The sequence below is a fragment of the Oreochromis niloticus genome, linkage group LG2, assembly GCF_001858045.2.
Source record: "Oreochromis niloticus isolate F11D_XX linkage group LG2, O_niloticus_UMD_NMBU, whole genome shotgun sequence".
Taxonomy (NCBI): domain Eukaryota; kingdom Metazoa; phylum Chordata; class Actinopteri; order Cichliformes; family Cichlidae; genus Oreochromis; species Oreochromis niloticus.
In genome coordinates this window covers 9,654,853-9,682,441 of record NC_031966.2, presented here as the reverse complement: position 1 = coordinate 9,682,441, position 27,589 = coordinate 9,654,853, and the positions used below count along the sequence as shown (strand labels likewise).

The 27,589-nt window shown below is 42.8% G+C and overlaps 3 protein-coding genes across 10 annotated transcripts; 2 read left to right on the top strand and 1 right to left on the bottom strand.

Moving 5' to 3' along the window:
• The first annotated feature begins 739 nt into the window (after window positions 1-739).
• LOC102079335 (uncharacterized) lies at window positions 740-7,371 on the top strand. 7 transcript variants are annotated; one of them, XR_003221414.1, is made up of 6 exons: window positions 740-1,993; window positions 2,637-2,722; window positions 5,863-5,932; window positions 6,466-6,638; window positions 6,760-6,850; window positions 7,003-7,371. XR_003221414.1 is itself a non-coding variant. In XM_013270330.3 (5 exons), the coding sequence occupies exons 1-5, from the start codon at window positions 1,699-1,701 to the stop codon at window positions 7,099-7,101; spliced, it is 723 nt and encodes a 240-aa protein (XP_013125784.1). In that variant the 5' UTR covers window positions 740-1,698; the 3' UTR covers window positions 7,102-7,371. The 7 variants fall into 7 exon arrangements, 2 of the variants coding, with proteins under 2 accessions (XP_013125784.1, XP_019219204.1); XR_002063516.2 differs by having other exon boundaries at window positions 2,637-2,726; window positions 6,466-6,850; XR_003221417.1 differs by lacking the exon at window positions 7,003-7,371 and having other exon boundaries at window positions 740-1,771; window positions 1,938-1,993; window positions 2,637-2,726; window positions 6,466-6,903.
• A 3,500-nt stretch (window positions 7,372-10,871) lies between these two features.
• On the top strand, window positions 10,872-21,236 carry rest (RE1-silencing transcription factor). Its single transcript, XM_003443432.4, has 6 exons — window positions 10,872-11,029; window positions 13,366-13,645; window positions 14,384-14,956; window positions 15,092-15,252; window positions 15,348-15,431; window positions 16,846-21,236. The coding sequence occupies exons 2-6, from the start codon at window positions 13,401-13,403 to the stop codon at window positions 18,702-18,704; spliced, it is 2,922 nt and encodes a 973-aa protein (XP_003443480.1). The 5' UTR covers window positions 10,872-11,029; window positions 13,366-13,400; the 3' UTR covers window positions 18,705-21,236.
• On the bottom strand, window positions 20,251-27,421 carry noa1 (nitric oxide associated 1). 2 transcript variants are annotated; one of them, XM_013270272.3, is made up of 10 exons: window positions 27,172-27,421; window positions 25,568-26,542; window positions 24,916-25,080; window positions 24,738-24,848; window positions 24,392-24,483; window positions 23,959-24,090; window positions 22,943-23,059; window positions 22,748-22,865; window positions 22,384-22,670; window positions 20,251-21,995 (listed from the first exon to the last, which is right to left on the bottom strand). In XM_013270272.3, exons 1-9 carry the CDS (start codon window positions 27,350-27,352, stop codon window positions 22,432-22,434), a joined length of 2,130 nt encoding a protein of 709 aa, XP_013125726.1. In that variant the 5' UTR covers window positions 27,353-27,421; the 3' UTR covers window positions 20,251-21,995; window positions 22,384-22,431. The 2 variants fall into 2 exon arrangements, with proteins under 2 accessions (XP_013125726.1, XP_005467248.1); XM_005467191.2 differs by having other exon boundaries at window positions 20,276-22,670.
• Window positions 27,422-27,589: the final 168 nt, after the last annotated feature.

The window sequence follows — 27,589 nt, the reverse complement described above, 5'->3', positions numbered from 1 at the left end:
ATTTGTTATATAAGGACTGCACTCACCTACCCCTCACTCTTTCTTCACTCCCACATGGGGCGGCAGCTGAGAGATAGCAGTCCATGTGTGTCTTTCCTTTCTTTACCCATTATCCAATAAAAGGACAAAACCTGCAAATGACTGATGACTGCTTAATCTCATTCTAATCGGATGAGCCCATGATGATGACTACTTAAACCCTGAGCCTTCCTTACTCCAAAACACCCCTGTCGCTGATTTTACTACAGAGCAGGACGGATTGTAGGGTAGAAAACATGTTTTCAACACTGCAGGTTACCTGGGTGTAATGTTTTTCAGCTAAAAAGAAACATGTTATGACTCCTACCTAACTATATAAAGAGAAACTGAAGGTTAAATGCAGCTAATATGTCCTGTTTTAAGCCAGGCACTTACACCTCCGCTCCTCTGCGTCTGCTGCCGCTCTGGCAGCAACGGCGCTAGAGCCAGAGTAGGGGAGAGCCGAGCTGGAACAAACCATTTTGGAAGGGGGGGGGGTGGTATCTATACTTTTGTTGTTAAAATGTTATGTCTCAACCAAGTACTGTATGCTTTTTATATTTTTAGCAGTGTGTCACACAGACAGCAAATATTGTCCAAAAAAAGTAAGAAATCTTTTGGGGGTGCTTTGATTCACCCCCAAAAATGGGCTAAAATCGCCCCTGGATGCAAATAATGTTCTTAAGATGCAAATTATGTTCTGGTAAGGCGTGAAGGGGCGTCAAACCCGACATTATAAAACCAATTGCTTGTGTATTTTTGGGTGGAGATCTATGCTGATTGTGTGCAGTATCCATCTCCCCGTGCGTGTGTTCAATAAAATAATTGTTTGACCAAAGTCTTCTGGATCATTGTTGTTTCGTTCTTATCCTCAATATTTTTGAATTAGGGACAAGTCCCAAACACATCTTATTATCACATCCTCACATATCACAAACTTACGTTGCTCATTAACGCACACTTCTCACGGAATGACCAATTCTCTGCTGGTAATCTGGAGCAGAAAAGCTCAGGTGCCTTGCCCACGTTTCTCCCTGCCCATGGTCTCTCTCATACAAAGCGGTGGGGTGACCTCTACTGGCCACTCTCAAAAACTACAGGTGAACAACTGAACAGAATAAAACCGTAACTACGGGGCCTTTTGTACATTCACTCTCAAGGTTAATAAATTCTGGGACAAGCAGAAACTGTATTTTTAGCGGTGCATTTTGTGGCAGGCCAGACTGCTATAAAATGCACTCTCCTTGTAGCACCACTTTATCTTGGTTCAGGAGAGATGTCCTGGATATACATGATAATGTAACACGGGTGTTTTTGTTTGTTCATGTTTAGCGCGTTGGGTTGTGTTTTTAAAGCGAATGTTACGTTTTTAAAGCATTTTATGCGACAGGTGTGTGTAGCACTTGTTACACATCTCAATGGGAGAGCCATAGTCGAGACCACACCTTTACCTGACGTACAACGTGACGTATGGCGCACGCTTTCAAAACAACAATGGCGGATAGAAGATGCTGGTTGCCAACCACCATTAAATAACAACAAGAAGAAAATATTGATCTGTTTTTCTTAGTTGTGCACGTTTAAGACGCGATTCAGACTCAAACAAAGCTGCAAAGCAGGAGAACAACATGACCATCAATTATTCTGTGCCACAGTCCCAGTTCGCTGCAGCACAGAGTGATGATGAGATGGTGGAAGAACAAAAGAGACAATTTACGGACCGTTAAGATGTGCAACTTAGAAGCAGTCAGAGGTAACTGGATGGAGTTCAATCAGGTTAAATGCACAGTTGATTGGATTATATCTGAAGATCGTATGCTATTCATGACAACTCTGCTAGACTCCAAATTTCTCATCCAATTAATGCGGGAGTATCTCAAAGTAAATGAAACAACTAAACTTAACACTTTTCCCCTAAGACTGACTGACATGGGAAACATTAAAGTTGAACTGGAACAAGCTAATCAGTCTGAAGGTAAGTGTTTTTTCACTTATTCGAGAGAAGTCAGAAATGTGTTCTTATTACTGTTTGGTTATTTTCAGTCAAATGCTAAGACAAAATGTCAATAGATGATAGAAACATGGACGTTTGCAACAGGTGAATTGGCGAACTAACGAGGTTGCGCCCATTTACCATGCTTAAAGCTGGTAAATGGTCAGTGTTTTCAGGTGTGCTTGTACTACCTGTACGGTGCGGGGTGCTGACTAAGTCAGGCTAAACTCATTCAAGCGTCGAGCTCAAATATTTTTTCATTTTTGTGCACTGCTCACTTGTCTTTACTGTGCTTTTTGTCGGCACACATTTTGTGTTTATTGAAGCCTTTTGTGAATAATTTTGAAAATGTCAAAACTGGGAATTGGTCCCTATTGACAATACTCTTATTTTTATTAAATTTTTTTTTGCATTGCATATGGCATTTTGGATAGGTAATTTGTCATTGAAGTTTTTGCAAATATGTTTATTTGTAAATTTGTGGCTTCCGTGCACGGAAATTTATATTGTTCAGTTTGCATGTTAAAAGCCACAAACATGTAGCTAATTATAGGTTTTCCTGTGGAACTGAGAACTGTCCTGCCACGTTCAGAACATTTTCTGCCTTTCGTTCACATATGCATAGGAATCACAGAACCAGAAGGGAGACCACTGAGGAGGAGTTCTGAGGTCACCAGTTCACTGGTGACCTCAGCTGTCAAGTTCCTGGATGTGGGTATGCTGCACAAAACTTCACAACTCAGATTTCACATCAAAGATGGGGGGGGGGGAAAGTATTGTCCATTTGAAGGTTGCTCTAAATACTTCAGTGTCCGAACATCATTTTCCAGCCATATTTCTCGAAAACATAAGCCTACAGTTCAGCAGTCAAGGCAACAAGAAATTGGTGAAATTGCCATAATACAAGGACAGGACACAGTTAATCTATTAGAAGACAGGGATTCACAGCACAATACTACTGATGAAGATTTATTTCTAGATTGATTGGCATTATTTTATTTAAAAATGCAGGCTACAATGCTCTTGCCAACCAGCAGTATACAGTGCATCATAGAGGAATTTCAGGATCTTCACAGCTGTGCAATGCACGATGTTCTGACAAACTGTCTGCATTTAATATTCCACAGGCAGAAGTGGGTAACATCATTCAAGAACTTTCACAGAATGATCTCTTAACACTGTACACTAAAGGTGTGTTGAGATCTGACAAAACAAGGAAGACAATTTTCAAAGAAAATTTCAGTTATGTGGAACCCACTCAGTTTTTTAGGATCTGACAGTACAGGCAAACAGCGTTATTTTCAGTATGTGCCAATTAAAGAAACACTGAAGTCTCTCTTGAGACAACCCACAATACGGGAACAGTACAAACAGTCAAAACTACGCCGATCACCAGACATGGTTTTAGAGCAGGGGTGGGCAATCTCAGTCCACGAGGGCCGGTGTCCCTGCAGGTTTTAGATGCGTCCTCGAACCAACACAGCTGATTTTAATGGCTAAATTAGCTCCTCAATATGTCCTGAAGTTCTCCAGAGGCCTGGTAACGAACTAATCATGTGATTCAGGTGTGTTGACCCAAGGTGAGATCTAAAACCTGCAGGGACACCGGCCCTCGTGGACTGAGATTGCCCACCCCTGTTTTAGAGGATGTCTCAGATGGTCAAAATGTCAAGGATAATGCACTTTTACAGCACTATCCATCATCTCTTTCACTCATTCTCTACCAAGATGCTTTTGAAGTGGTTAATCCATTAGGGTCTGGCAAAAAGAAACATAAAATCCTGGCAGTGTACATGGCTCTAGGTGAGATCTTGCCACACAACCAGTCCTCTGTTGATGCAATGCAACTTGTTCTGCTTTGCAGGGACACGGACTTCAAAACTTCTGGCCATAACAAAGTTTTTTCCAGTCTTATTGCAGACCTTAAAGATATGGAAGCGACAGGGGTTCTGGTAGAGGATGGAACCATAATGAAGGCAGCTTTGATAGCCATCTTAGGAGATAATCCGGGCTCCCACTGCATAGGTGGTTTCACTGAGAATTTCAGCTGCAGCAAACATTTTTGCAGATACTGCTTAATTGACAGGGAAAGCTTTATCAATGATCCACTATCACTTGGACAAAAAAGAACAGCTGATAACTATAAAAACAGTGTTGAGGTCCTCTCTACAAGTGACCACTCGGTTGTGAATGGCATTAAATTTGACTCTGTGTTTAATTCACTGAAGTAATTCCATGTGTGCTCTGGGTTACCTCAATGTTTGGGCCATGATTTATTTGAAGGAGTGGTTTCCAGTGCCTTTTCGCTATATATTGATACCCTTGTGGTATCAATATATAGCGAGTGGAAGGGCATTTCACATACAACCAGTTAAATAGAGCAATTGTACAGTTCAAACACGTAGGAAGTGATGCTTTAAGTAAGCCATGTGAGGTGAAAACAGGGCAGAGGCTGGGGGGTTCAGCAGCACAGAACTGGTGTCTTCTACCACTTCTGCCTCTGTACATTGGTGAAAAGATAAAACATCCTGTGGATAGTGAGGTTTGGCAGTTATGCCTTAAACTTAGAGACATTGTGGATCTTGTATGTGCCCCCAAAATAAATGGTAAATGGCCTGTATTTATATAGCGCTTTACTAGTCCCTAAGGACCCCAAAGCGCTTTACATATCCAGACATCCACCCATTCACACACACATTCACACACTGGTGATGGCAAGCTACATAGTAGTCACAGCCACCCTGGGGCGCACTGACAGAGGCGAGGCTGCCGAACACTGGCGCCACCGGGCCCTCTGACCATCACCAGTAGGCAACGGGTGAAGTGTCTTGCCCAAGGACACAACGAAAATAAGTCACAATGACATTGCCTATCTAAAGATACTGATAGAGGACTGTATACATCTGAGACACAGGTTTCCTGACAAAGCTTTAAAAGCTAAACATCACTATTTGTTACATTATGCAGAGCTTATCCTTCACTTTGGACCACTCATTCGTTTGTGGACCCTTAGGTTTGAGAGCAAGCACTCGTATTTCAAAGCATGTACAAGAACAACTTTGTCAACTTATGCAAGACTCTGACAGAACGGCATCAGTTACTGCAGTCCTACCTCTCAGTGGGCCAACTGTTTCCACCTACAGTTCAAATCATTGGAGAAGCAAGTGATCCCAACAGTAATGCAACCCCACCTAAAAAAGTTAGATGCCTTGTTGATCGCTATGGTTGTATTAATTGGCAGCCAGTTGAACTTCCTGAGGGGGAAACGCCAGCTTCTTTAGAGGAAAAGAAACACGTCTTGTTAACAATTTTTAATTCAGAAGGACCTGGAGCTGTGGAGAGACCTGATGTGGATGACTTCATGACTCGCATATATTTCTCAGCGGCAGCTTATCAACAGTTGTCCCTCACTTTCAGTAGCTGAAATTCAGGAGCAGTGGCCATTCTTGTTTACTCGGAAAGGTCTTTCGAACCACTTTTACAAACTCACAGGCATCGATATCAGTGAGCGCTTAGGTCAGGCCCTCATAACCAAAGGCAGAAGGATTATTAACTATTTCTCCAGCCAGAAGCTCAAATGGAACCTTGGTATAAGGACACTCATCCAGCAGATAGAAAGTGAGGGAGTTTTGACCAACAACAAGGTTGGCACAGCAGCCATACTTCTCATGATGAAGTACTACAAGGAAGATGAAGACTCCCTCTTTGTAAGCTTTTTTCATACAGCTCTAGGTTTAATGCTGTTGCTTGCTGTCCTGGTTTGGTTTGGTTTGGGGTTTTTTTGTTCTTGTTTTTGTTTTTTTTGATGTTGTTTTTTGTTACATAAAATGTCTTGGTCCTTTTTCTGGCAGCAAACATCTACCAGGATGTCCCTTGAAGCAGAGAGCAACCTGCCAAGCACCCCAAGGCTGATTATGCTTGGTAAGAAGTCATTTATGAAATAGAGCTGATTAGACCATATTAAAATTTCTGTTTGGGACAGGAGATTTTCATGGACACGGGTATCCAGTCTCTGTTTTGTTAGCTCAAACTTCTGTAATTTCCTTTATAAACCAAGGTTGTTGGACATGTGTCTCAGTGAATCCAGCAAAGTAACAATATCAAGTTTCACATTACATATTACTGATCAACATAGTAGTCTAGCTACACCAACAGCAGAAATACTGAAGTCAATACTGTAAAGTTTAACAGCAGCACAAACTCCAAAATAACCATACAGTTGATTCATCTCCGGTAATTTAATTGGGCTGACTCTTTGTTAGGTGTGTTTAAAGTGCAGAATAATTCCCAATTATGTACAATCATATGTTAAAACAGACTTATGTACATAAGGCCATTAATAATTAACTGTACGTAGCTATTTGCTTTATGACTATCTAGACAGTGTGAAGAAGTGAAGTATTGAAATTATTTTATGTTGCATAATGACAACATGTTGCCCCTATACATTTAAGGACAAAGTTTAATGACCGCCACCTGCTGGATGGTGAGTGCAGAGGGGCGTGTAATTGTTGAGCTGGACAAAGAGAACACCTTTGCTGATGCTGTCAGTCTTCTTTGGTTCATTCTATGTATTGAACCTGGAATACCAGGAGTCAGCGTGTGCAACATTGGAACTAATTCAGAGGTATGTTTGAACAGTTAGCTAATAGTGATAGATGATGAATAAATTATCCGTAAGTAACTCATTATTTCAAATCACAACTCAATGTTACTGTATGTTACTATTTATTGTGGCATGTTTTAAGGTTTTTTGTAAGGATAAACCCTGAAGAGGGAACAAAATGTACCTCCAAGGTTGGGACAAGCAGAAAGACTGGGACCACTGTGAAGCGAAAGGTTGTTCACATTAACCCTCATGTCACAACTTTCCTCCAGTTGCTTACTGAATTTGAGTGGAAAACTTCAAATTAGGCAACTGTTGTTGCCATTTATAGTGAATTTCTTGTATAATTTAAATGACCAATGTGTTGTTACCTGTGTCTCCACAGATGATCCATGGCCCATGCTTTCTGGACATTTGCACAAGACGAACACCAATGAAGACAAGCTCTCTCGCCATCTTGCAAGAAGCTGTCTCTGTCCAATAGGTTTTTTGAGTGCAACAGCTTTGATTTTTTTTTTTTCCTTCTTTTACCCGTTTGTTAAAATTTATTTCAGCTACTTACACTTTAATTGTCACATGTATTGGCTCACCCTACAAATCAATGAACTCAGTCCACAAAGCAAGGTCAGGGTTCAGTGCAGGTCAGTCAAGTTCCTTCACACCACACACGCTCATCCATGTCGTTGTGGACCCTGCTTTGTGCATTGATTTGGTGGTGTGAGCCAGTATTTTGGACAAAGTGTATATAAAGGCAGAAGTGTGGGGCTTGATATTATATTCATTACAATTCCGTTTATTTGTATGGTGCCAACAAAATGAATGCCAAGGCACTTCACAGTGTAGGTTTAAGACCCTACAAAATATAACTAAGAAAACCCAACACTTGAGCATATGTTGACTGCCATGATATGCATATGACATATTATTGTTATTGTTTGTACAACCATCTGAGAAAATAATGGATTACATGGTTTAGTAAAAACAAATGCTTCCTCAATGAAAATATGTTTTCAGTTCTTGATTTTGGAAATGTGTATTTCAGCAAGGAAAAATCAGAACACAAATAAAAAAGTAGTGTGAAGCACATGAATTATATTTTGTGTGTGTGTGTGTGTGTGTATATATCTATCTCGACCAATCGATCGATAGTGGGTATATATGTTTTTATAAAAAATATATATAAATAAATGAATGGTACTTTTTTTTTTTTTAAATACAATACAATTTTTTTTTTTTTTGTATTTTATTTTATTTATTTTTTTGGGAACCCTCCAGTCTCTTACAGTATGTTACTGTTTCCTTGAATTACGGTAAATTACAACCTGTTAAACAGTAAATGACCGCCTGTAGGAACACAGTATCCTCTAGCAGAGATGAATATTTTTGGTACTGATGATGCATGACAACGGTAAGTTACTGGTAAATAAATTGCAGTTTATTACCTTGCAGCGGGCTTACAGTGACATACCGTGAATAAACGGTAGTATACGGTTAAAAGACACTATATCTTGATAAGATATTTTATCTCTATCAGATCAGATAACCAAAATTTGGACAGATAAAAAACATTTTAAACCATTTCAAATGAAATTCATCCACTTAATGATTTTATTACACTGAGATTTAAAGAGCATGTAAATTGTTGTATTTTTGTAACAGTGAGTTAGAAAAATTCAGAGTAAAACAATACAGTCCTTTTGGACTGGTTGCAGGCCAGAATAGAAAAGTGGAAATTCTCTGAAGGCAGTTCAAAATGGATCAGTCTATAAATTACTCTTATTACTTAGTAATTTAAATTTAATATGTGTGTGTGCCTTTTTTCTTTTCTCTCTCTCCTTTTTGTATAATTTTTATTTATTGACATATTTATTTTTCATATTTATATTTATGGATCATTATATTTGATCAGCCTGTGTTGTTGTTACAATATGTTCAATACAGCTTTTTGTCTGGCAAAAAAGAAAACAAGTACCCATCCATAAATTTAAAGTTTATGCTGGACTTAGAATCAGTTTCATTATGTTTTTCCAGAAGCATTCAGCAGCACCTGGACTTCTCCCTCGGCGGGCAGTCTTTGCTCTGTCGTCTGTGCAAACTGAAGGTGAAGTGAGAATACCTGTAAGTAAGCTGCTGGTTGTTTCTCACTGTGGATGAAACTTTTAATGTTAGGCAGGCTCCAGATGGAGGCCCAGAGGTACCAAACCTCCACTTCCTCTCCTCATTCTCATTTCTTTTAGTGGTAACTGCTCCAAGATCCTTTTAGAAAAATCAAAATAAATCAGGTTTGTATTTTGTTTTGTAGCTCCTGTCTCTTGTTTCCAGTAATGCTGCCCTGGTCTCATCTTCTTGAATTCTGTGTCTCGTTACCCTGATGTTTCCTGTATCGCTGAATACCTGATGCGTCTCTTTAAAGTCTCACTTTGCCCCAGTTCTTGTCACGCTGTATTGTCTTCTATCTTTGTAGATGCCCAGCTTGTTTTTACAATTCCTGGATTTATGTTCTCAGACTTTTCCAAACTCAGTAAATGTTTTCTTTTCATTTACCTTACACTTGCCTTTGCTGTCTGCACACCTAACCATTACCCTGGCCTTCTCTATACTTCTCAATGAACACTCTCAAATCAAACACCAGCCGTACTGCTCACTGCTCTTGTTAAACTCTGGGATCCTTGTTCTTGAAATTTGGTACCAGCGCACTTCTATTCCATTTCTCAGTCATCCTCTCCAGAGCACGCCTTTCCCCCCTCTCCCAGCTGTTCCCTACTCTCACTATAGATCATCTCTAAGACTGTGTTAAACAATCTGATCAAAAGGTCCGCTGCCCTCTCTCCTAGACATCTCCTCCACAGGTATGACATCTGGACCAGCTGCCTTTTCACTCTTCATCCTCATCATAGCTGCCCTCATTTCCTCCTTACGAATCATCAGCTCTTCCTGATTCACTCTTTCCTCCATCCACCCTCCACTCGCTCTCTCATTTTCTTCATTCATCAGCTCCTCAAAGTACTCCTTTCGGGTGTTAGTACACTTCCATCTCTGTCCTTAATCACCCTAACCTGTTGCACATCCTTTCCAGTTTGATATCTCTGCCTAGCCAATTGATGCAAGTTCTTTTGTCATTCCTTAGTATCCGGCCTCCTATAAAATTCACTATAAACCTTTCCCTTTGCTAACAGAGTCGCAAAAGCAATGTTTTGATATACTCAGATGTTGATTTTGTGTTTAAAATCATTCAATAAGGAATCAAATCTGATTGACTGAAACAAAAATGATTCTGAGGAGTCAGTGGTGTGAGCATGTAACCCTTTATCATACTGATTCACATACTTTCATCATTAATGGGATAATCTAGTTGAATGATAGGTGTGTATACATATGGAGGTTTTACAATATGTATTAATGTATGTAGAATTTTTTGTGTGATTTTGTCTGTGTCCACACCACAGTGGATTTAAAATTAAAAAAACAAAACAAAAAACAAGATGTGATTGAGGCACAGACTTTCAGCTTTAATTCAAAGAATTTAACCAGAGCATTGCATTAGCTGTTTAGGAGACACATATTTCTATAGTCTCCCATTTTCAGAAGTTCAAAATATAAAAATTCAAAATAAAATGAGAAAACCTGCATTTTTGTCCAAATATTTCTGTATTATGACAGAAACACTGTCAGTATTAAACCAATGTTTGATGGTAGAAAAGTGTTATTGTTCACTGGAAGTCGTTTTTGTTTCAAAAAGGCAAGGAAAGTTATATTTTCAAGCTGCAAACTGTCAGTGCTTGCTTTTGAAAAGTTGCCTACATAACCTTCAAGTGACCAGGTGAGGTCAGTTATGGCTCAAGTCATATATTTATTTGTGTGCTGTGATATTTTTAATTATAATGGGCATGATAAATGTTAATCTGCTTCCTCTTCTTTTCTTCTTTTTTTTTTACAGGAACTGGCCATTTGGCGTAGCAAGCACAAGAGTTCCATAACAATATAAGGCTACTTTTTGGCACAACACTGAAACAACAGAGTATAACTTTTTGTTTTGAATTAAAAAACAAAACAAAAACCTCTCTTTATTGTTCCGTATGAGGGAAAAGTCATCTTTGTAGGTAACTGTAACATTTTATATAAAAAAATTAAAATCAACTAGATGAATCAGATACAATAATCAAAATAAAGTGAATAAAATTAATAAATAATACAATTTAATAAATAAATAAATAATACGGGAGCTGATTTCCACACCTCCTCGCGCTGTGTGAGCGACGTGCTGACGTCACGGGCGTGCGTCGCTGTGGAGGAATGTGCGGAAAGTTGTGTCCACTTTTCTCCGTGCGCTGTTCGTCGAAGGGAGAAGGAAAAGCTACAAACAGAAGCAGAAGTCCAGGAAAAGTTCCGTAGAGTTCGGACGTGAGGAGCCGGTAAGTGTCCGGGCTGCAGGGCAGGAAGTGTCGGGCTGAAAGCGCATCTGTGCGGGGTTTTTGTCGGAGGGGAACGGCTGCGAAGTTGAAGTCAGTTTGGGAAAATGGAGGCGGTGAGGTGGTGAAGAAGGCGCTGTCCGGGGCTGATCAGGACCATGGCTAACACTCTAACACATCGACCCACACTTTCCCCACATTTTCCCGGCTGCCAGCTGCAGATTCACCGCTGGAAAACAGCTGGAAAAGCTCCTGTAGCACTTTAGACCGACTCCGAAGTGCCGCAGTAAAATGTCGCTGTTTGATTCGACTTGTGCGCTTCCGCAAACGAAGTTTGGTGAAACTCCGAGAGGGTCTGAAATGGTGGCTGTAAATTACAACGGCAGCTTTACAGCCACCATTTTTTTACACGAGTAAAATATAATCTCATGGCTCAAGTTTAAAGTGATTTAATCAGACGTCTCAGGAAAAAAAAATCGGGAGTGAGATTTTATTTTTCTACAGAAAATAGTTCCTGATGTTGTTAGTCCCCAGACATCCTCAATCTGTGCAGATTATTGCACTTTCACTTTTTAATCCTTTACCTACTTAAAACCTTCTTCTTATGCCCACTCTGACTTTATTTATTTTGATCCAAATCTGCTGAACAAGTTTACTTTCACCACTGCTAATTTGTGCTCGACAGATTTATGGAGGTATTTGTGTTTTTATGTGGCTGAGTTTAAGGTTTTTGTCACTTCTGTTTTTCCACCATAAATTCGGCTTATTTTCTGCTGAATAACGTTGACCTTTAGTTGGTGAGATGTGGGGTTGAAATAGCTGCCAGGCGGCCTCCTTTCCCGCGGGGTGGTCCTCTAAACTTGGTGTTTTTCCAGTGGGACTTCTGTGTGGCGCTGTCGACTGAGCCGTGGTGCTGCTTTCAAAATGGCCGACAGAGAGATGCAGTGAAAGTTTTCAGTTGTTATTTCAGCGTCTTCACTGCAGGATGTTTATTCTGAGAGGAAGGAAAATTACCCTGTAATGACTTCCTCTTTTTTATATTAGGCAAATTCATCTCCCGGGAGGCTCATTGATTAGTAATAAGCGCTAATATTTAAAATTGGTAAATTAAAATGACGTAAGCCTCAAGTGACCAAGCTATTTAAGCGACTAACATGACAAACGAATCGCTTTTTTTTTTTTTTACTATGAAAAATATTTTAAACAAAATAAAATAAAATGAAGTCCCATTTTTTTTTTAAATGAGTTAAAAACACACATTGTATCAGTAAAATGTATTTATACAGTCCAAGTATTACAAATAATTAAAAAAAAAAGTTTGTCTTTATTTTAGTAATACTGGGAAAAGAAAACATTTTTAAAAGTTAAGACAAACACTGTTTCTATGACACATAGGAGTACACTGGTGCTCATTTGTTAACTGTGCATATGCACTGCGTAAATTGTGAGTAAGAAAAATTTACACACAAACCAGTGATTTATCAGTAATTTTATACCTGACTGTGTTCGTACTATACCCTCAAACTTAGATGTAACTCCGACCATGCATGAGAACAAATAGTGGCCCTTGTCTTAGGAAAAATCACAAGTCTTTAAATTGAAAACTGCTGCTAATAACAATAATAAAACTGTTGTTGTTATTATTGCCCTTTGGTCATCATCTACAGTTTGCAAAAATCCCCCAAACAAACCATAATGTCTCAGTCAACCAGGTCATGGTAGCCTAAGAAGCTTTGAAAGAAGGCAACTGGACTTATTTAAATTTCTTGAAAACGTTTCACGTCTCATCCAAGAGGTTTCTTCAGTTCTAAAGCCAAAGTGGAAGTGATAAAGTGGAACACCACCCCCTTTCTTGCCTTAGCGGTGCATGTTTCTCTCTTAAAACATCATCACCACTTCCGCTTCAACTGGAGGTAAACTAGAGAAGTGATAGAAAAGTCGTGGCAGTATGCAGATTGCACAAGCCTGTTGGTTCAGAATGAGTCTGATTTAGTAACATACGCAAACAAGCTGGTGCACATGTTTTGTAGATTCTTTTTTTGCACAGGGTAGGAACGGCTCCACTCAAATATTCAGAAATGAGGGCCATGAGCTTGTGTGGTGTTGTTTAACAGATTTGCATTTATCTGTAATTATGAACATTATTAAGTAGATTGCACTCAAATCCTACATGAGAAAAACTGTTATCTGTGGTCCGTCTTAGGCAGAGAGGGTTTAGAACGCTTCATGTTCAGTGTTACACATAAGTTACAGGAAAAAATAACAAGAAACATATATGTGGTTATAATTCTGAGATTGCAGTTATTAAAAATATTCCTCCTGTGTCGTTGTCCCTGCAGCTTTCTGTGTGTCGAGGTGAAGCGCTGAACTCCACATGGCAGTTCAGCCCGTGTTCTCGCTCGACATGTTCCCCGTGGGCGTTCCTCTGATGGAGGATGGGCAGAATCTCAGCGACATGCCCAGGAACACGCTGCCCGCCCCTCAGTTGGTGATGCTGGCAAACGTGGCAGCGGTGACAGCCGCGGAGAGCGGTGGTGGATGTGACGGTGAGAAGGAGATGATGGAGCTGAAAACTGTGGGAGGCAGCTACTCGGACAGCGAGGACGAGAGTGTGATCAGGTGAGGAAGTGAGAACGAGTCTGACCTCGGCTTGACCCCCATATTTAACCAAGGGAAACTTTAACCAAACATTGAAACTATTTGCTAACACAGTAATTGACTTTTATTGGCCAGTTGTGTTGCTCCATGGGTTGTTTGCTATTCCTGGAAACATCCAGCTGTTTCTATATTTGACATTAATAGAAAGACATTTCAGCGACAGCTCCTCTGAATGGCAGAAATCATAATCACACTTTTTTTCTGTTGGGAATGCGTTTGGTCCAACATGATTACACACACAGGGTTCCTGCGGGTCATTAAAAAGTCTGGAATTAAAATGAAGGAAGCTAAGATCTATAAATGTTTTATATTTCCCTGTGAAGTTGCAAAAGGCGTTACATATTCTAGGTAAGGACTGCCCGCGATGCTCCCATGTGCTCCCAGTTCAGAAGCTAGTTATCTGCCTTTTTTGCTGTCATGGAGAATGAGTTGTTGCTTTTGTAGTCATTTTCCCTGTCCAGCAGCACTTAGTGTGGGTAGTTTGGTTTGATTTCAGCTGAGCTGTGAGTGCGTATTGTGAGGAATTCCCTTGTTTGTGCAAAGGATGCCCACAGCAGGCAAAATATTTTAAAGCATGCGCTAGATTTTCTGATTGAGATATTACTGATAATAAAAGAAAGACCTGCTCTGTAGAACCTGATAGTAATATTGCAGATACCTGTTTCATCTGGCCACTAACTCACCTGTGTGTGCGATCAGGTATGGTTATGAGAACCAGAATCAGAGAGATGCCGGTATTGAGAAGTATCCCGAGACTCTGGGCCCAGGTATCCGCGCCGTGGTTGTTGGAAACAGGACAGAGGAGAATGAGAACGAGGATGAGGAAGACAAAGCTGAAGATCTTTCCTGCCCGCCTCAGCCCCGCTCCTCCTCCTCCGCCACCACCACCAAAACACCACCTCCCCAGAGTGCCAAACGCAAAGACGGTCCTGTTGTGACGGAGAGCACGAAGAAGAAGAAACCATTCCACTGCAAACCATGTCACTTCCAGGCGGAAAATGAGCAGGAGTTTGTGGATCATCTTAGCAGCCACAGCATCAGCAAGATGATGGTGGTGAACCGGGTGGAGGGGAGGAGCAAGACCAAGTCAAAGGAGGCAGAAGCACCCGAGGCCCCAGCAGGTGGGGAGGCCGAGAGCGGCGGGGAGGTGGCAGCCAATGCAGATGATATCAAAGGGCTGATCAGGTGTGAGCGTTGCGGCTACAACACCAACCGATACGACCACTACATCGCCCACCTGAAACACCACAACAAGGAGGGTGAAGACCACAGGTAAGACCTGCACTTGTGCACTGACACACACACACACAGAGTTTGCCTCCATATACCAGCATTTTGCAGGAAACCATGACCAGTTTTTTTTACCGACTTGAGTGACGAATGTGTGCTGCCGCTGTGTCTCTGCAGGGTGTTTAAGTGTACTCTGTGTCCATACACCACCGTCAGTCAGTACCACTGGAGGAAACACCTAAGGAATCACTTCCCCAGCAAACTGCACACCTGCAGCCAGTGCTCCTACTTCTCTGACCGCAAGAGCAACTATATCCAGCACATTCGGACTCACACTGGTACGACGGTCCTCTGTGTATCAGTCTTTTAGGCACTAACAGTGTCTGTATGTAGGTGGTCGTGGGACCTCAGTGTTGTTTTCTGTCTATTTCAGGTGTTCGCCCTTTCCAGTGTCCATACTGCGACTACTCAAGCTCACAAAAGACCCATCTGACCCGACACATGAGGACTCACTCAGGTAAAACTAACTGTAGAGGCTAATAAATCAGTTGGAGAGCTGAATAGTCACCTGTTATATCAGTTGTACAGCACTGCTCGATGTTTCTCTTAGCCGGCCAGAGTGAGTGGTTTGCTTTCTTTGTTTGGCACTTGTTCCAGGATTAAGCAGATGGCGTAAAGACACGGGCAGTTTTTCAGGGCAGTAGTAGTATTAGTAGTAGTAGTTTCTTGTCCCTTGAAAGCAGGATTTGTCCCATATTTATAAAATACGGCTGAGTTTAACACCCCTGGTCTAGATATTGAAATGTACCTTTCTTTCTTATCTAGCTCATAGTTGAATATCCAAGACCCGAGAGTAAAACTGTTAAAATATTAGTATTACGGTAGTTGTAGTGCTCACACTGCTATACTTTAGTAGATGTAGCATGGTGATATTAGTGATATATGATAGGACTAAGCAGAATTAATGTCACTGATGTTATCGCTCTGTTTTTGTTCCTCTAACTCACTGTGAACATTTCTGTTTGTGTTGCTCTCACTGAAGCTGTCGCTGTTGGACTAACATGGTAACAGCAGAACTACATGCTACCACCTCCTGTGTTGTGTTGTGTTGCTGTGTGGGGCATTCACACCGAGGAGCAGATGAATCTGAAAACAGATCAGCGGGGTTGAAAACGGCCTCAGATTTAAGTGGTTTCAGTTTATCTGCTCTTCTGTGATCCTCAAACTCCTGCATGAACAATCCTGTTTCAGTTGTTTGGCTTCCATCGGGATACACAAATAAACCTGAATGATTTGAAAGTAATAATTTTGCAGATTTTACTAAACAAGACACAATTTATAGATTTGCTGAGAAAAGGTTAAATAAAAAACTCCACCTATAAAAAGCAAAAAACATATTAACAGCAATTTGACCAATCTCCACGTAACCAAATTTTGTGAGGAGGGTAGGATGGTAAAGTTTTGTTGGTTTGGTCAGCAGTAATTGCCCTCCCTCACCCCGTTGGATAAATGTTTGGTCTCTGGGCTGCAGCTGGAGACCCTTCAGCTTCAGCAGTCATGATCTTTGGCCTGAAAGGTGGCCACTTTAAAACCGAAGTTGATGTTTGGAAGCTAGTTTGCTTGATTTCACCATGGAGCTCATTCAAAAAGCAGCAGCCACAATGGGAATTTGTCCACAGGTCCACAAGGAGATTACCTTGAAGTAGAGATCAGTCAGATTTATGCATGGTGTGTTTTTTGTTCTTTATGGTTAAGAAAGGGACCTCAGTGTTGTGAATACAGACATATAGCAGTTACAGACAAACATAATGAATCAGTCTACTGATGTGTATAGATCCTCAAGTATCAGACTCACCTGCTGCATGAAGCTTTTCTATATCCTACTGCCTTCACTGCAGGGTTGTAACACTTTCTCACTTTCTTGTGTGCAGGTGAGCGTCCTTTCAAGTGCGAGAGCTGTACCTACTTGGCAGCCAACCAACACGAGGTGACTCGACACGCTCGACAGGTCCACAATGGCCCCAAACCTCTTTCCTGCCCCTACTGTGAGTACAAAACCGCCGATCGCAGCAACTACAAGAAGCATGTTGAACTCCACCTCAACCCTCGGCAGTTCCTCTGTCCCCTCTGCAAGTATGCTGCCTCCAAGAAATGCAACCTGCAGTATCACATCAAGTCTAGGCACTCTGGCTGCAACGTTGCCCTGGATGTTTCCAAAGTCAAGCTGCGAGTCAAGAAACCAGGTCCAGAGAGTGCAGAGGAAAAGTCAGACTCTGGAGCAAATAAGCTCGATGATTCATCCAGCATTGAGGAAGACCTGGACATGGACAAGGGGGAGGAGGAGTCGAGTCCTATCAATCTGTCAATCAGAAAAAACACTCGGCCCAGTACTGGCCAATCGGTACAGACCGAAACACCTGACAAGGTTCAGAAGAAATCAACCATCACATCTGAGAAACTGCCAAAGACGAAGGACAAAGTGGAATCAGAGAAAAAGATCACAAGACAGAAGAAGGTCGAGAAGGTCACTGAGAGTCCGGTGGAGAACGCACCTGTTAAAGAAATCCAGACGGAGACAGGAAGTGTAGAGAACAAGGTGAAGAGACGAGCCAAGAAGCTTGCAACAGAGAAAGTAGCTGTTCAGAACCAAGCAGAAGCACCCATAACCCAGAAAAACCCAGCAGAGACTGAGAAATCTGACCAGCAAAGACCAGAGGAGGCAAGATCAGCCAGGCAGAAGCTGGACAAAGAGGAACAAAAAGTGATGCCTGAGAAAGAGAAAGAAAATCAGAAGAATGACAGCAAAAATGCCAGCAAAGCCAGAAAGTCTGGAACAAAGAAGTCTGAGAAGACCACAGAGCACGTCAAACAAGCTCCACAGAAACCCAAGTGTCCAGAGAAAGGTCAGAAGGAAAAGGTAGTCAAGGAAAAGACCTTAAAGAGGAGAGCTGTGGAGGCTTTAGATCTTTCCAGCAAGCCCTGCACTCCATCCAAAACCAGGAGGGTGAAAGCCTCAGCTGTGGAGGATGTTCAGTCTAAACCTGCCTCACAAGAGACCAGCAAGGTAACTGAGTCCAGTCTGACAGCACACAAGTCCAATGGGGCAATACCTGCAAAGCAGAAGAAGACAAGGAGCTCCAACAAGAAAGCCACCATCCCTCAGCCTGCTGTGGAGCCAGCAGAGGGTGGAGCAACTTCAATCAACAGTCCATGCTCAGAGGCTCCTAAAGTTTCTCCTCATCTGGACAACTCAAAGAAAACTGCTCACAGCGACCCAAAAGAACACAGCCCTGCAGCAAGAACCACCTCCGCAAGTACACATGCTCCATCAGAGTCGGAAAAGACTCCGAACAAACCCTCTGAGAAGACGGACATTTCACCCACCTGCAGCTCCGGTGAGGACACGCCTTCTCCTGCTGAAGAACAACCTGCCCCAACATTCCTAAAACCCAAGTCACCACCTTCTCTGGTGCTCCCTGGGCAGCGAAGCAAACCCACCGAGCCCGAGGATGACGAGGGCATCCACAGCAGCCACGAAGGAGGGAGTGACATCAGTGACAGCGCCTCTGAGGGCAGCGATGACTCCGGCCTCAATGGCAACGGCGCCGGGTCGACTAAGATGCCCAATGACCCGGAAACACCCACTGATGAGATCCCGACTCCTACTGAGCTAAAGAGTCACATGTGCATCTTCTGCGACCGCACGTTCCCCCTGGAGGTGGAGTACCGGCGCCACCTGAACCGCCACCTGGTGAACGTCTACTACATGGACAGCAGTTCCCAGAAATGAGGAGCTGTATCCATCACACTGTGCATCTTTAGGACCCATCTCTGCTTTAAAGTGCAAACACTCCAGTTGTGTGAAATAAGACTGCACAAACATATAAACTGAACAAATGTCTCATCATTTGGTGTCCAAGCACCAACTCTTCAAATTTAGCAGCTGATTTCTATTCAGTTATCACCAGATTTGCTCTTGTTTTGCTCAGATTCCACAGCTTTTGATTGACTGATTTGAAGACCTGGAATCCTCCTCCTGTGGAGTCCTGGAAGAGGTGTCAGGGGGCTGTGTTAGGTGCTCAGACCCTTTTGAACTTTTACATGCTGGTCTGGTCTGTAGGGTCAGTTTGAGCCGACACAGTGACATGTACATATGCTTTTCTCTCTCTCAGATCATGTCCACCTCAACTCTGCTGTAGCACATACAATGAATTTTAACATCATATCAATTTTCATGACCGCCACAGAACATCTGAAGACCTTTTTGAAACCTGTCAGTGTCGTAAAGTCTCCATGTAGGAAAAAAAAGATTTTCTAGTGTAAAAGTGGATTTTTGTTTTCCCCATTTTTAAAAAAGAGAAAAAGAAAAAACATTCAGTGCCTTTGACAATCAGCTGTTGAAATGTTGCGCTCTTTTTCTCATTTGTTTTTATATTTGTCGTCTGAAGGTTCAAGTCTGCAGAAAAATGCTTTTCCCCTTTGGTGTGTTCAAACAAAACCTGAAGCAGAGTCGCTGGAATGTTTTTGGACCTTTTCACAATCACAAATATTAATAGCCAGTGGGAGGACTGCTGCTTAATAAACCTCACCAATACCTGAAGTCATGTAACATTCAAATGAAGTCCTAAGATTACGCTCCTTATCATTTAGCAACTGGCTTTTCCAGCTCAAAGCAAATCTGTTGAATTTGCGTTCAGTTCTTCACAACTTTTTCCAAACTTTGTTTGTAATCATGCTGCACTTAAACTTCACTTTGCATTTGGTCTGAACATGCCATTTTTGTGTTAGGGACTCTAGTGTCAGGGCCACTTTATGGAAAAGGTTGATTAAAACCAAACTAAATAATAAGTCTACTTAAAATAACCAGATTTTTGAAAGGATGAAAACCTGCTCACACAATTATTTTGTGCTTCCACAAAAAAATGATGTGTGTGTGAGTGTGTGTGTGTGTGTGTGTGTGTGTTGAGCAGGCTTCAAACCACACCTGCTAAAGCCATTATTGCCAGGTTAGCACCTGAGCCCCACGCCTTCAGGATCAAACACCAAGTGTCTCACTGTTTCCTGTGGTGGCCTCTCACTATTTCACACAGATGTGACCACTGATGTTCTTGCATCTGTGCATTAGCAGCTATTTGAGTTTGCTCAAATGTGTCTAACGGGAATAACTGAATTCCTGATACTTTTGACCAGACTGTGCAAATTTATCAGCACAGGCCATATTATAGAGGCGCCAACAGGAAGATGAATTTTATTCTCAAAATTCCTTTTTTTTTTCCTTAGTGGGGCCCTGGTACCAGTTTGTGAATGCTTTGAGATGTGATTGGTTAAAGATTTGGTTATTACACCAGCTCTAGTAAAACATTAAATTCCATTAGGGGTTAGGGGTTGGGGGGGTTATATTCTTATTTTTCATTACAGTTTCAGTGCAATATTCCCTTTAGTGGAGACGCCAAAGTGTTTTCTTTCCGACTGTACAGAGTGATCGTCGTCCGAGGACTGTTATTATTACAGAGGCTTATTGCTATCAAATGAAAACGACATCATATGTATGAGTTACTGCTTGTAAAGGTTTGTGTCAGCAGCAGGTTGTGTAGTTTCTGTAACTTAACGATGAGGATGGTGTTATTTGATCTTTTTTGTAATTAAGCTCATTGGGGCTCATCGAGTCTTCGAGACCAAGCACTGCCCTCAGTTCTTGGTTTCAGGCATCTCTAAGCTTAACTGAACTGTGACAAAAAGGTGAAAATGATATTTTTAAAAAAAGGAACTAAATCTATTTAGGGCTGCGTTCAGAGGACACTACATTTATGTGAGCCCAAAAATCCGTCCAGTGGGTCCCGAAACAGCTTCTCTTGCTAGTTCACACAGAGATCAGAAGGTTCTTCCTGCTTCTACAGACTTTGTATTTTAGTTTCTGTCTTGAAGCCTCAACTGAGCACTTTGGACTCCACCATGTTGGTTTTTGGAAGCTACAAGGAGAGGGTGGAGTGCTTCATTAGCCTATTTTCAGTCTCCATTCATCTGCCTGAGATCTGCTTCACACCTGCAGGTGTACAGCTGAATATCAGAGTAACTGAGTGATGAAAATGATCAGATAAAATGACACCAACTTTATCGTTTACAAAGGTTTGCAGTCTGTTTAACAAGATGAAATGTCTTCTCCTGTCAGGAGGTTTAAATCAAATTAGAAATGTTTGTCTAACTGTCTGATGTTACTGTGAGCAAGTTGAGTGCACTCTTCAGCTAAAAACTAACCGATTAAAGCTTTAATCTGTAACGTACTTTCTTCTGCTTTTTTGTAAATAAAGATTTCCAAACACTATCAGCAGCTTCCGCATCTGTCTGGCCGTTTTTAATAAAGTTGGAACACATTCAGAAGTAACCGGAGCTCGGAGTCTATTAAAAGCCTCATTAGTCCTTAATGTCAGACATCAAAGAAAATCTGGTGTGACTTTAAATATAATCTATATGCTGGCGACAACATATTTTAAAATATCACACATGGATGTGTTTTTGCACAGAATGGAATCAAAGCATCACGGCCAGCTAACACCGAAACTCCCCAAATTAACAGTTTACCAACAGATTTTTGTGAATACGAGTTTAAACAGTGAAAACTAAGATTTAATGTGAGGGTATTTCCACCTAGGCTTTATTTATATAGTGCCAAATCACAACAAGCGTCTCAAGGCACTTTATATTGTAAAGACCCTGCAATAATAGCAAGATAACCCCAACAATCAAATGACCCCCTATGAGCAAGCACTTGGTGACAGTGGAAAGGAAAACCTCCCTTTTACCAGGAAGAGACCTTTAGCAGAACCAGGCTCAGGGAAAATTAGCGTACAACGTAGTGAAATACAAAGTCTAATGTCACTCATGAGCTACGTCAACAAAATAAACTGTTTCAAAGAAGACGCTCTGAAAAAAACAAAACAACCCCCCCCCAAAGTAAGCACGCATAAGCTTTTAGCCGTTGAGTGCTGTTGGCCTGGATGTCCATAGATGATAAGAGTGGGGTTTGACCACAGGATCCTCTTCTGTCCAGCCAAATGATGAACACTGCCCAGGAGGTTAAAGTCTACCAGAAAGAGTGAAAGAAACCAGGAATTTTTGGAGGGAAACAACTGAATAATTTAAGAACCACAAATAAAGAAGTGAAGAAACGGCACTGGAGGCCCAGTTTGTGAGGACGTTGGTGGGTTCAGACATGAATCCTTCATGTCAAGTTTAAAAGTGTGAATTTTATTTTATTTTGATAGTATAACTTCATATTTATTGTGGCTGAATTTCAGCCTGTCACTGTCAGAACATTAAGACCCAGCTGTATAAACGCCATTGACGATAACAGTATGAAACGTATATTTATATAACAGAACGACACACATCGTCCAGCAAGGCCAAACTGATCCAGAACCACATTCCCTAAGGTCAGAGGTCAGTTTTTCTAGGAGTGGAGCTACAACCACCTGCAGAGAGTCTTGGTGGTGAGACAGTCCACGTCCTCTACCCTTGGCTCATTTCTTCTTCTTCCTCTTCACCTGCAGCCTCTCGGTTCCGGCGGCCGACAGTCCGCTGTGCAGCAGACCCACGGCTTTCATCGGTTTGTAGGCAGCAGACTTGCGGATACGTTCTCCTTTCAGAGAGACAACATGAGGAAGCAGCGGCGGCGTCCTCAAACCAAAGCCTGCAGCCTGCGGCCCGTGAACTCTCAACAGCAGCTGATCACCCTCCACCGCCGTCACAGCCACCCAGCCTGCAGAGAGAGTGAGAGATGGGCAGGTGAGGCAGGTGAGACACTGAAGGTGCTGCAGGTGATGTTTATGAATTTACCTGCAGATGACAGTTTGATGTCAGCAGCAGCCTCCAGGTAACCCCGACCCTCCAAACTAAACTCCTGAGGGACCAATGCAGGAAACTCCTTCATGCGCTCTGAGCCTCCAACAGGCACCTGAACGCAGCACGCACACAAGCATTAATAATCACAGGCACTCGAAAGCAGCTCTGTGCAGGGCTCATGCAACTCACCCCCAGCAGCATGTGTCCACCGTGTTTCTCATAAATGCTGTCGGCTTTTTCCAGGCTGGTGATGTGAACCGGCACCCGATCGGAGGCCACGACGGAAAACCAGCAGGACTTTTCTCCCTGTGGAGAACAGTGCCGATCAGCAGCTGATCAATCACTTATTAATCGCTCAGAAGCACCAAAGAGCTCATTTCTATTTGTGGCAGCAGCTGCTTCAGGCACATCCACACGTTCTCGAATTTCAAGTGACAGTGGTGCCGTTTCAGAGCCCAGGCTTACGTCTGTGTGCCACTGTGATATTTTTAATCCTTAAACATCTCCAACCATGAATTTATCAATTTATTTAACAATATCTGGATTTATTTAAACAGATACTGGATCGTTGGTGTGGTCAGGATAACAGAAAGTTACACACATTATAGATATACAAGTTATATAAGAAAATATTTGTTTTTTCCCCCTGTAATTTGTAATTTTCTACTTCTTCACTCGTGGGTATGAATTTCATCATATTTTTTGGCTTTTAATGATTTCTTTGAAGTGTTCTGTGTCCACGGTGGTATTATTGTACATCTTTAAAGACTTCAAAGAAAAAAAAAAGAAATTGAAATTTATTTGGGATTTTTATTTTTTCCCCAGCCAACCGTGACATTCACACCCACGGTGAGTGGATGAAAACTTCTGACCACACCTGTACTCTGTAATAAATAAATAAATAAATGACTGAAGAATATGTTCAGTGGCCTCTCTAGCAAGCCTCATCCCGTTGTTGGACTCTGTGATCCAAAAGTATTCCTTGCTCTGCCTTGCTCTGCCCCCTCCCCCAAACTTCGAGCCCAAAGCAGCGCCGCAGAGATGATCGAGGACTACAGTCACCAGCTCATCCAGCTCAGTTTATATGGAGCGCTCTCACTGGTGCTGCTCCTCCACTGCGACTAACAGCTTGCTTCTCTTGCTCTTTTTCGCTCTTCGCCACAGTTGTTGGATTTCAGTTCTTTTGTTCAGCTTCTTCTTCTCACCTGCAGGAAGTCAATCCTGGCCAGAGCTCCCACAAACAGACTCGTGCCAGGCTTCAGAACGAACGTCCGCGGGACGATGGCCTGGGTGGGAACCACCAACCTCACTTCCTGTTCATGCAGCAGGTTTAGGATCTGAGAAAGAGAGAGGGGCAATGAAAGATTTGTGAACATCCAACGTCAGCAACACACTGAGGAGAAGTCTATTCAGTGGAGCAGTGCCCCCTGCTGTATGGAGGCTGGCATTTACAGTTAACATGTAAAATCAGAGCTTCTGCACTGATTTATAGTTAATGAAAGTATAAGAGTGACACCAGAGATATTTGCTTAGAGAATGAACTCAGGTGACTACAATAATTGGGACGAAGGGTAGCCAATCAGAAGAAAGTCTTCTTAAAGGACTAGCTCCGAGCCTGAAGATTAAAATGAGCCTCACGTCAAGCTCCTTCATGATTCCCGGCGTGTCGTACAGCCAGTGGGCGTCTTTTAGCTCGTTGTGGCTCAGCTCCTCAGTTGACCCGCTGGCAGCTGGAAGGCAACGTCACACAGAGGTCAAAGGTCAAATCAGCAGTGCAGTAAAACTCTACAAGACTTGTAATAATTTATGAGAATCACAACTGGAGGCTTAGATGTGAGAGAAGATTAATGGAGTCTCCTGTGGAGTAAGTAAATATCAGGCTGAATACAGGAAGAAGGTAAAGCATGTTACAGCAAAATAACCACTAATTAAAGCTTAATTAATGATCACTTTTTGGATTATCATAAAATATCAGTTCACCCACCTGTTGTCGTCTCCTCACTGTCTTCGTTTTCTCCAAATGCCAGACTGTCAGGATCAAACTGGATCTCATTCGGTCTGAATCCTTCAACCCGGAACGTTCTACCAATGCGACCTGAAGAGATAAGCACGTGTTCAGACAGGAAGCACCTCCTCGTCTTTCCTGCTCCTTCACCACTTACCCACTAAGTATCCCTGCCTGCTGAAGTACTGCAGCCTTTTCAGCTCTTCCGGCGACAGCTCGCTCTCCTTTTGCTGCGACGCCTCCTTCAGTCGCTCCTGACGCTTGAACATCCTGTACGGAGTCGGGTTGATGATGGGGAACTTCAGCAGGTTCAGAGTCGTCCCTGAAGGCCCCACAGCAGGAGGAAACAGTCACATGATGATGGGACACTCAACAGTTCAACCAAAAGGCAAGAATATCAGAAATAACTGAAGAGGAGAAGAATTCAATCATTAAAACAGTATTTAGATATTTTTTTGTTTTAAATGTTTTTTTTATTGCCAATGTCTTAAAATAAAAAAATAATTAAAAAGAGGCCCTCTGACTCAATCTCTCATGGGTGCAGCTGTCATTAGTAACTGTTAACTAAGCTAGTAAAGCTAATAAACATGATTGGAGTAGATTTAACTAAAAATCTAAAACCAGCAGCATTTGTCTTGAATGTATCTCTGACAGATTTGTTTGTGACAGAATATTTTTTCAACCTGAATTAAGCAGCAGCTGCTTCAAATTCATAAACATCTCCCATCATGCTCTGGGACTTCTCTTTGTCTGGATGAAAATAAAGATACGATAAATTGGGGGAAATGTAAATGGAGTCTGGTGCAGACCTGGCCACGGTGAGATGGTAGCCTTGTGGATGACGTTTGAGGCTCTGGACTTGCAGTAGTCGGACTCCAGCAGTGTGTTGAAGAGCGTCGACTTCCCGGCATTGGCGCTGCCAACCAGGTACACATCGCCTTTGTACTTCCAGGACCGCTGCAGACTCGAGATCAGCTCCTCTATGCCGTAACCAGTCTTAGCACTGATCAGGTGGACATCGGTCACTTGATCGCCAAATCCGGCGTCCTTGCAGTACTGAGACAGCTGCCGCTTGAGTCGCTGCAGGTAGTTCTGCGAGTCTCCGGGCAGCAGGTCGATCTTGTTGCCAAGGACAACAATGTGTTTGTTGCGTCCCACCAGCTCAGGCAGGTCGGGGATGATGGAGTCCGGCAGGTCGAGTAGGTCGACGATGAGCAGCACCAGAGCCTTGTGCGGGCGGATCTGCCGCACCACGTCCCGGTACTGGTCTTTGGGCAGTTGCAGGTTCAGGGCCTTGTGGTGGTGGGTGAGCAGGTGGCAGCGCTGACAGGTGGCACCGCTCAGACGACCCTCCTGGACCAGCACCTTGTACTTCTCGTTGGGCAGGTAGCCAGGGACAGCGGCGGCGGTGCAGTGCAGCACGGCGCCGCAGCCCGAGCAGCACGTGTCACTGACCGGCTCGTCCACGTCAGGGGTGCCGAAGATCTTGTGCTCGCCTTTTCCCAACGTCTTCTTCTTTTTCTTCTTTGCAGCCACGATGCTCTCGTCCAGCGGGAAGTCCACATCATGGAACTGGATCAGGGAGTCTGGCTTTGCCTGTGGCTCCTTCAGGACGCCATGCCTCAGTAGCTGCAGCTGACGCTCCAGAGACCTCAGGTGTTTCTGAGGGGACAACTGAGTATCGACCAATGATCCGGGCGCAGCAGCGGAGGAAGAAGAGGAGGCGGTGGCGCTCAGCTGATGGAGGAGCTCTTTCTCCTCCTGACTGGAGTCCTCATCTGGATCTGAACCAGGAGAGAAGAAGATAGAGTCATGACACATGTGCAGCAACTCTGCAGAGACCTGTCCTCTGAAGCTGGAATTGGGGCTTAGCAAACTTTAAGGCTCGGTTTTCAGTGAGTGCACACCTAACCTGCTCCAGAGCAGCTTATGGTACAGAACCACCACCAATCAATCATTCCACTAAAAAAACAGCATTACCACTCCTGGAAGATCCCGCAGACCTCAGTGTGCAGACAGCAGGAGGGTCTAAAGCTTTTAAAGAGTATTCAAAGCATTATTAAGAGATTCTTAGTAGTACCTGTCTGTACCTGTTGATCATATGAACATAACAGAGGACAGACAGGTAATGCTATGCTAATACCTTCACTGATCCAGCAGAAATAATAATAATAATAAATGAGAAAAACTATTACTGTAAACACCTACCTCCGGCAGGTAACCGGAGAGTTCAACCTTCCAGTTAAGGTTGAACTGTCAGCTGGTGCTTGATTTTAGTGTTTCTCTCTGATCAACAGACATATCTCCACATTAAACACATATACAGAGATATAAATAATCAGAGATATCTCCACATTAAACTGTTGCAGAACAGCTAACCACCTGCTGAGCTGAGCCTGTTCTGCGCACACACCTGTACAGTCCACAAACACGAACTGCTCCTCCAGGTTCGGGTCTACGGTGCAGGTCCGGGCCCCAGGCCGGCTCAGACCGCGACCCCCCGCGGCCCCAGAGCTCCTCCGCGCTCCCGCGGCAGAAGAACACGCGCTCCTCCACAGCTGGCGGCGGACGCACACCTGCAGGACCTTTAGCATCCCGACGGCCACACACGCACCGACACTCAGCACACGCGGAGGAGCCGACCTCTCTGCGTCAACTTCCTCCTGTGGACGTGACGTAAAGCTAGTGGCTTGTTTATGTTCCGGTTTAATAAAAATAATAATAAATGTACTTTATTTTTTTAAAAGCAATCAAAAAATCAAACACTGCGCGTGAGATAGTGATAATAAAGTAATTCATAAATTCAGCCAAATGGAAAACGTTTTAAACGT